This window comes from Centrocercus urophasianus, unplaced genomic scaffold (genome assembly GCF_019232065.1).
Source record: "Centrocercus urophasianus isolate 14NV4802_14NV808 unplaced genomic scaffold, USGS_Curo_1.0 seq_19, whole genome shotgun sequence".
NCBI classification, from domain to species: domain Eukaryota; kingdom Metazoa; phylum Chordata; class Aves; order Galliformes; family Phasianidae; genus Centrocercus; species Centrocercus urophasianus.
Window position 1 is genome coordinate 17441824 of NW_024884744.1, and position 9765 is coordinate 17451588.

The window sequence follows — 9765 nt, forward strand, 5'->3', positions numbered from 1 at the left end:
CTTCTTTTTTTTTAAAGGCCTTATTGCTACAATTAGAAAAAGGAAACGTAATGAAAAAGGTGTATTTTTATTATTATAATTTACTAGGAAGCAGTAAGTCTGAAGACTCTTAGGTTTTAGGTTGGTGACTTTGTTGAAAAAGGGATTACTGCAAGGCATACGTGTATTCTTTTTGCTGCTGTTGAACCAGAAATCCTGCCTTTGTTTGCTGTCTATCTCTTCAGTGTTTGCTGAGTACCCTGCATACTATTCTCAGTCCTCCATCTGTCTTGGATTATCTTGTGTTCACCTGAAGTAATTATCTGCAAGTAAAATACAAGAATTTATTAAATTTCAGCATTTGTTATTTTGGGAATCAGATTTAATTAGTGTCTATTTTCAAAAGAACTTGCCATTTACAGATGCATTTTCAAAGCTGCCAAGAGCTGATTTAATCTGTGTTGATCTTTGGGAAGTCTAAGTACCTATATTTGAGAAGAAATGGAAATTGAACTCTTCTAAAAATCTTACATTGAATATGAGCAGACAACAGCAAACATTTGATAGTGATTTGTACATTGATTAATTAAAGGGGTGGACAGACTGACAAATAGCTGATTTTGAGGAAGCTGTGATTCATCTGTAGGCCAATGGCCATGACACTGGGCTATGAAGAGAGAAGTACTTCCCACGTTTTAGGAGTTCCTTCATTCCTAAAATTACAGATTATGTTTTTCCATTTTGCTTGTGAAGCCTGCACGCAGACTTAGGAAATCTGATCCTCAAGTTAAATATCAAAATATATTTGAATAACCTGTTTTGTGGAATTCAGTGTTTCAGGGTGCTAGTGGCACAGCATCAACTTTTCAGTTTGGTTTTTTCAAAAAGAAAGTATGTATATAAGTCTGTTATATATCCTGTTTCATTTCCTTTTGCTATGGAACTCTTCTGTAAATTACAACAAATGTTATGTGAGTTTGTGTTTCTCTGGGATATTAATGACTGTGCTGCATAAAGAAAGAACAATTTTCAAAAGAAGGAATCAATATGGCAATTGTCAGATAAAAACAAAGAATACTCTGTTTTAAGTGTAGGAATTGTAGCAGACTAAGAAGCTATCATTTATCATTAGACCATGCCAAGTAAGTAGGATGTCTGAATGCTGTTCCAAAGTCCAAAACTCTTACTCTGTACATGTGAAAAGGGGCAAGAGTCTTGGACGGGAACAGCACTTAATGAAGTGGACATAGGGAGAACACTTTAAAATGTGGTTGGAATCCTAGACTGGCACCTACCCTTCTCATGCAACTGCTTTTTTAATGCACTAAAATTTTATCACGAAAAAGGCATTAACAAGTATGGTTTTTTTTTTTTTTTTTTTTTTTTTTTTTTTTTTTTCCCCTTAGCAAGAAAAAGATTGTATCAGCAAGAAATTTGGGATGCAAAGAATGTTAAATTGAGTTCAGTGTCTCAAATTTGGAGGACTTTTTGAAAACTTTCCTACTCTTTTTAACTTCTACCTTTTTAATACTTTTCTTTTTCTTCTAAAACCATGGTAAAGGAGCTTCATGGCCAAAGTTGTCAAAGAATATTCTTAGTTTTTGTTTGGTTCCTCTCTCCCTTAATTATTGCCTTCTCTTTCTAGCATGAAAGTTTTTTGAATCTAATTCTTCATGCTTTTGTTCTACGTGTTCAGAGAGATCAGTGTAAAGACTGTTTCAGACATGAAGTAGTATTAATATTTATGACTATGTGTCTGTAATCGTAACACGATCTCTGTTAGAAAAAAAACAACTGAGAAACATTCTTCATAGGACAAGCAATTACAGCTAGGATGAACAACGTATGGAAAAATCTAGTGTAACTATCAGCATTGCTTACCTAGATAAGTGTATAGGAATCTTTTATTCAGGTAGCATTCTTTGTAAATGGATGGAAAAAAAACCCCACACAAGTATGGAGGCAAGAATGTTAATATAACTCTACAAAACATTGGAAGAATATACAATACCTTACAACTCTCACTCCATTCTCCTTGACCACTTTTATTGACAGCACGGACTTTGAAAAGATATTCTGTATTTGAATCCAGATTACGTATCTCAAGGTTCTGCTGCTGTATTTTGCTTAGCTTGCCGTCCAGTTGTGTGCAGACAGTGTTATCAGGACCAATACCAACAACTTCATAAAATTCTACCTCAAAGAAATCCACATCTTCTATAGGACAAGTCCAGTAAATCTGTAAAGAGAAAAAAAAATCTGTAGAACACCATTATGTGCCATTTTTGCTGATTTTCACTTTTGCCTTTTTTGAAAGGCTCTAGATTAGCAGATTTTAGTTTTAAAATGCTGAAGCAGCTGAAATTCTGTGTTTGTAAGATACATGTTGGGAGATAAGCACCCTCCTGGGAATTTCATAGTGCTGTCTTCTAACACATTAGAGTACCGAAGGCTGGCAGCAGTTGGTCCTTTGCAACATGCTCTTTTGATCTTATGCAACTGGCATCCTGTCCTTGTTAATATCTCTAATATATCATGAGGAAAATTACATAGACATACGATGTCGCATTTCAAGGCCAAGAACAAGGGTCAAATAGTTGGTCTGACATACAGATATTTAGATGCAAACATAGTAGTACATCTATTTCTTGCTGCAGTGGACCATTCCTTTTAAGATATTTATGACATATAAAATAATATAACAACATAATTTAATATGGTAGGAAAGTGATGCAACTCAGTTTATACTTCATTTTATCTCTATAGGCAAGTTTAAAATGCATACTCTCCTATGCAAACGAAGCGTTTGGTATTGTAGTCTTATTTATTCAAACTAAGAGCCTGAAAACATAGTGGTAATAGTTAGTAATTGCGTATATTTAGGATTTATTAGTGACTTACTTTGGCAGACCTTGGGTAAACAACAGTCTGGTATATAACAACAGGTCCTGGCGCTGGGAATGATTCTTTTTCCATAGGTTCTGAACTTGGAAAGTTAACAATCTGATATTTCCTTTGTTTTCTTGAAGTTTCACAAGCTGCATCCCAAAATGCACACATTTTATTACTCTGTGTAGAATGATGGGGAGGTGTAGAGTTTGGTCTCCCAAGAGTGCTTTCAATTGGCATGCCTAATTCAAGCAAGGAATTTAAGGATGCGCTTTGGAGCATTGTTGATTGCTTGGCTTCATGAATGCTTGAAACATGCCTTGGAACCATTATTTCTGGGTTAAAAGAATAGGGATGCTTGTCTGCTTTACTTTCTAACTGTTTTGTTTCACTAAGGGTTGGTGAAAATCCCTGTAAAATGGCAAACAGTTCATCAAATTTGAATTGCAGTTTCCTTAAGGGATCTTCTCGGATATGTGGGCTAGGCTGGAAAATGGAAGGAATTGCATCTTCTATTTCTTTCACCAAACAGTGTGCAGATTGCAGAAATACAACTTGACTTTCCTCCTTAAGAGCCTCTTCAGCATACTGGATAAGGCCATCCATATATGAGAGCTGGCTGAATGTATAGTTTACGTATTCTGAAATGTCTTTCTGTTTTTTAAGTTCGGTGTTTTCAAGCAACTCCATCATCTCTTTTTCTTGTTCATGTAGCACCGTATGTAGTTTTAAGAATCCATTTCTGATCTCCTTCCTTTGGAGATCCTTGGAGGCTTGGAAATTATTTTTTAGCAGGGTAACTTCCATTAGATCATTATCAATTCCTTGGCGTGCTGAAAAACAAAACAAAATAAACGACAAACCTGCGGTCAGTAGTTTCAACTTTATATTAGAATAAAGAGGTTACAAGAGACAGAGCAATAGGTTGTAGTTTAAAGAAATTTCAGGTTTGGTAGAACATGGGACAAGTGAGAATTCAGTATTTTTCTCTCATCTCTACTGCTAGGGAGCTCCAAGGGGAGTTGCTTGGGTTAAAATTTTCATATTTGGATGTATGAGAGTCAGGTAGCTTAATTGCTCCTTGATTATTATTCCTTCACTTATTTATCATTCCCTAAGATGGGCTTGATGATTTTTAATTAATTACATGGGAAATCCTGAAACTTGATTTATAGTAACTGTGTATTATTTTTGGAAATTCACTATGTCAGTAGCAAGCTAAAATAATTGTAGCAAATGTGACTGCGTAGACCTCATTATGTCTGTGGCTGACAGTAGATTCCTCTGATAGCCATTATATGAAGGTATGATTTATTCTTCTGACACTAAAAATTGAGAACTGTGAGAGAACAGAATCAAAAACACCAGAGGCTGGCAGTAAATTTTGCTGGAGTGCAGCTAACATTTTGAAACAATGTCATATTACAGAATCCCGTACAAATATTCTGTATTTTACTTTTTGAACTTTAAGACTGTTATGAGAATGCAAATTGAATACTTCCAGTTATTTCTCACTGCATGTGGTTCACTTTTACCTTTCTAAATTTTATTTTCTGTGCAACTTCATTTGTCCCCAGCATTTATGATGTTATATGCAAAAATCGAAATATTTAAAAGAAATTCATAAAATCTCAGTCTCTGCACAGTCACTCAGTTGCTATGGATGAAATCTTAGATAAAAGGAGGGACACTGCTGTGGTTCCTCAGAACAATGAGGCTGTCTTGCCTCTTAATGAGCATGGGATTATTGAGCATAATCATAATACTGACTGAAGAGAGACAATCCAAAATTTGACTGCAGGGAAAAAGGCGTGCACGTCTGATTTTAAAAATGCAAATGTAATTGGTGGCTGTTTCACGCTGGATCTCACAGTATAAAGTGGAGTTTCTTATACCTAGATGCGCTTTTCTATTCCCATCTCACATACAAATCCTCAGTTCTCTAGTATTTGAATCTGGCTCATGGTGCTGTGCAATTAAAGACTTGTTTCCTTTATGTTTTTACAGTGGGAACAGTTCACGTTTCTGTCTCTTGTTATGTGCAGAGAATTATCACGGCTCATCAAGTGTATGTGCAAGTATCTTTCCAGAGAAGGCACAGGGAAGTGTAAGAAGCAGCAGAAATACAAACCTTGTTTAAATTTTACAATTGTATTGGAGAGAGAAGCAGCCTCTCTTGAACATGCAGCTGCCAAGGGAATGGTCTCATGATCACTGTGCAGCGAATTCTTGCAAAAACCACAGATCAGTTTGTGGTCATCCAGACAGTATTCTGAGAGGTGTGAGTTGCAGTGCAGTAAGCATGCCCACTGTTCGTTATCTTCGTGACACGTGCTGGTGAATATGTGGTCTTGAGCACCACTCTCAGTATGATATAAATGCAGACATTCACTGCACATGTTAATTCCACATGTTCTACATCTTTTAGTTGCCACTCTTCTTCTCTCCCTGCAAGTTTCGCAATAGACTGGTCTTTCACTGTGGTCAAATCTCCATTTCAGAATGCCGTGTCTGCGCATGTATTTCTTGGCCAGTTTTGCTTTAAGGTAATTCTTCCTCAGCTGAATTTTGTTTGTGTTAGGGAGACAGTGAGCTTTGTTACATACTGGGCATATGATGATATAATAGTTATCTGTTGCTTCAGCTTTGGTCTTGGTTTTTATTATGCATTTCTCACAAATGCAGTGATTGCATGGCAGCATAAGCGGCTGGAGAAATAACTGTTTGCACAGTGGACAGGCAAGCTGATCACGAAAAGCCTGGTTGGAGCCTTTCCTTTCTGGTACACTCACACGTGCTTTATTTCTAGTTCTTAATCTTGACATGACATCTGTTAACCTAAAGAAAATAAAATTGAAAAAGAAAAAAGCAAATAAATGAAAATAAAAGACAGAATATTAGTGTACAATCTAAGAAACAGAATGATAAAATAAGCAGTTCCACCTTGCATGCCAACCATCCTTTTATTCTGACTGGGTATTTTATTTAAACAATTGGATTAACAATGCTAAGAATTCATTTTTTAAAATTTTCATAACTATTTCACTATATTTGAATGCTGTTGCAAACAATGTGCGTAGGCAGAAATCTTAATCTCGTCAAGTCTCTCTGAATTTGTTGAGTTACTGCTGGTGTCCTCTTAAGATAACAACCCACATTTACATATGATCATCCTAAATTTGAGTCATTTGAAAAATCACCCATTCATGATTTCTGATTTTTAAAATAAATGGAGATTATTCTTAGTAGCAGTCTTATGTCATTAAAATTTAAGCAATTAATATGAAAGAATCAAAATTTGGATATTTTTATTAAAATTAGAATAATTATTTAATTTTGGTAATAATTTTTTCTCTGTGTTCTCTTCAAATCTTTATTTCCTAGCTTTCCTCTTAGCCTGTGGACATTGTTGTATAAAAAAGTGTTACTTTAATAATGATTCTGACTGTTTTGTATATCCTTGGCAAAGAGCATCATTATTCAGGATGTACACCTGATTCTGGGACACTACAGTCTGGCCTTCTGCCATGCTTCAGTTTAGCATCCGTGTTTCTGTGTTGGTATTGCTTTTCTTCCCATCTACTCTGCCCAGATGTTCAGCCATGCTATTTTTCTTCTTGTCACTCTAGAGAATGGTAGAGAGGGGGAAAAAAAAAAAAAAAAAGAAGCCTTTTTTCTGCTTCTAAAAAAGAATGATATCCTGTGGTTTGAAATAGCTCCAATGAGCTACTAGATTATATGCTCCTAAATGCAAGACATCCATTAAGATGTAATGAAAATTAGAAAAATAGGAACCTAAGAAATTAAAAGCCCTTGATCCCACTTACTGAACAGTCCCTGGTGCTCTTGACTGCTGTTGGTCATAGACAGATTTTCCGCAGCATTTGCTTGCATAGTATTGGCATGCTGAATTCTCTCCACCACAGCAGCAGCATTTGCAGTCTGGGTCATTTGAGCAAGAGCAGCAGCACCACCAGCAATTTGCGTGCTCTGAACATGAGCAGTGGCAGCACTGGTAAGGTTTGTCTTCTTCGTACGGGCATGGGAAACAGCTGCAGTTCTGCTCACTGGTAAATAGGAAGCGCCAACACAGGCAGCATTCCTTCTTTCTTCTGTGGCAAGTTAGATAACAGCAGTTTGAGAAGCATGGGCAGGCTGAAAAGGTACATCCATTTTCATCCATCTTTCCATTATACAGCTGAAAGAAAGTTCATTTATCCTTTTAGCTTCTCTGTAAGCTATTGCAGTTGGGCTCCTACAAGGCACGAGGTCTGACTTGAGGGTCAAGGTCTGTGCTGTAGGCAATGCACGTTGTTCTAAATGGAATGTGATGTCACAGTGATGCATACAAATAAGGACACAGGCAGAATTCTATAAGCACGTTTATACACGTTTTATACATGCTTAATATGCTGATTACAACATCTATATATCATGATACTTATAATTGTTTTTGAATTCCTAGGCAGCATTTACCTCTCTCTCCATTAATAGCATGAGTAGTTCATGCACTTGGATTAGCTATCCCAAGGCAACATCTTGTCAGGGCTACATGCTTTACAGTCATTTTGTTAGCTTCAAATATAGCTACCACACGTAAAGGAAACGTACACTTGAAATGCATTTACAAGTATATCCTTTTACCTGTAATTTTTTTGCCTGCCAGTGTTGATGCACTTGAACAATGTATGGTATTTGATCCTCTGAGACTTGGGAAAAGGAACTATGCTTGGAGCACAAGTTCAATGCTCAATCACAGTGGACCTGCATTTTTCTTGACTCCAAGTGTGCTTCTTCACCTCCCTTAACCTGACCACTCTCCTATAAACGCGATATCAGGCCTAATTCTTTAATTACTTCATATTAAGCACCTTTTTCTTTTTTTGTTTAGTTAATTTATTTGAAGATTTACATAGTATTTTTGTCTATTTGCAGAGATTATAATTTTAAATAAAAATGAAATTGTTGTAAAGAATACGTGAACTTCTCAGAAGTGTATAGTAGTTTACTGTAATGATAATCTAACTAAAACGAGCCCCCCACTAAGTTGTCTGCAGCTGACATCTGAAAGAGCATGTTCTCTTACTGGAAACTTTAGGACGGTGATGTCTGTACGATACATACTCAATAATGCTACCTTTTAAAAGTGGCTGCTGTACTTTATGTATCTGAGTTTTTTTTCTGAAATTTAGTAATTCAGCTTATGATAATGTGTTAATGTATAATTGGGAATTACTGAAATGGGTCTTCACATAGTTTATTGTAAAAGCTCCTTTGATCCTATTTGCTGAAAGTCTGTTCTACTTAAAGAAAATTTACTTTGTTGATTCAGAGCCTTACAGACTACAATGGCTGTGTCATTATGTGCAGCCATCTACATGGATGGGCCATAATGGGTTCTTAGCAATGGCTATAGTCTGTCAATCAGATTTTCACACAGAAGTATTCATACAGTGTGCTGAATGGTATAGCCTAGACATTCAGTGGATGTTGTTTCTGCCACTTGTCTTTCTAATTTTATCAGCAGTAAGACTTTTTTGCCGTGCATATTTAATTTTATCAGATTGAATGGCTTTCGCATTCAATTAGTAGGAATATATCTTGTGATGCGTGTCTGTTTTTCTTTAGCAAATGTGTTCATTATGAAATATGGTGGTTTTTGTTTTTTTGTGTGAGAAAGAAAGCTGGTAGGGTAAGAAAAGAGGAAAAAAAAATATTAGTCGTGTGTCCCATATGCTAATATTTAGTCAATGTTTTCCATTTTGGCATAATACAGAGGCTAATAGCAACTTGTATCATTCTTAGGAACATATACCTATTGATCCATTGGTTCACTGATTCTCTGTGAGTTGTATTTTTCTACTTTGTCTTAGACTTCTGTGGCTACATTGCCCCATGTAATTCCCCTAAACCGTCTTCAGTGCTCCAGGTTTTTTGCTTACTTTACACTACCTGCCTCAGCAACTTGGTACCTGTGTTGCTCAGTCTGCAGGTGATCATCTCTTTAACTCTGTGTAGGCATACACCCAGTTCTAAATTGGTCTCATTTCATTAGTATGTTTATTCTTCTCTAACAAATATTGAAGGATGAAATCAGACTGACTGATTGAATTAGATGCAGTAGCCTCAACCATACTGCCAGACTTCTAGTAGTGTTTGGAGACACATTTCTCCCTATTCATGCTTCTCTGTGATCAGTTCTTATGATAGCCAGGCTGTGATGTGTTTGACTTAAACCAATGAGAGATTTATTTAAAAGCAGGGTACTTTTCCATATGGCAATTTATCTTGCTCTGTTGTGTTTTCCAAGATAAGCCTAACATTGTTGTTTTCTGTGTGAAATAGCATGGACATGTTCTACACCAGTCGTAAATTAGAAATCAGGTGTTTGAATCAAGTTCTTAATTGTGTTTTGTCACTAAAGTGGAGAACTAGATTACCCTGCATTATCCCTATCTTTATGTCCCGAATATGATTTCTTTAGCAAATATTTGTTCCTCTTTCTGTTGAGTATAACGAGGCATCTCATGTCTGTGCTCTCACTAAGTTTATTGCCTTGCAGTTCTTTGTATTTCCATCAAGAGAATGAGTAAGGGAGCAAGCAAAAGACATTTTTTTCCTATGTCCTTGCTTCACGCAAGAATGTAGAGGAAGTACTGTCCTGACAAATCTGAAAATCTAACTTCTCCTGCCTTCATGTGCTCCTTTAGGCGTAAAATGAGCTTGTAAGTCAGGGGCAGAAGGAAGAGAAACTAAACCCTCGGAAGCGTAAGGGGTGACCTTTCCCATAAAACCATACAGACCAGCAGGATTCACTCTCTAAAGATTATATAGCAGTTCTTTCAATAAATTGCAATGATTTAAGAGATTAATTGACTGCACTACATAAAAATGACT

The 9765-nt window shown here is 36.3% G+C and overlaps 1 protein-coding gene across 1 annotated transcript; it reads right to left on the reverse strand.

Moving 5' to 3' along the window:
• Window positions 1-212: 212 nt before the first annotated feature.
• TRIM42 (tripartite motif containing 42) lies at window positions 213-7051 on the reverse strand. The gene is made up of 5 exons (XM_042820894.1): window positions 6696-7051; window positions 5000-5706; window positions 2881-3701; window positions 1991-2218; window positions 213-302 (listed from the first exon to the last, which is right to left on the reverse strand). Exons 1-5 carry the CDS (start codon window positions 7049-7051, stop codon window positions 213-215), a joined length of 2202 nt encoding a protein of 733 aa, XP_042676828.1.
• Window positions 7052-9765: the final 2714 nt, after the last annotated feature.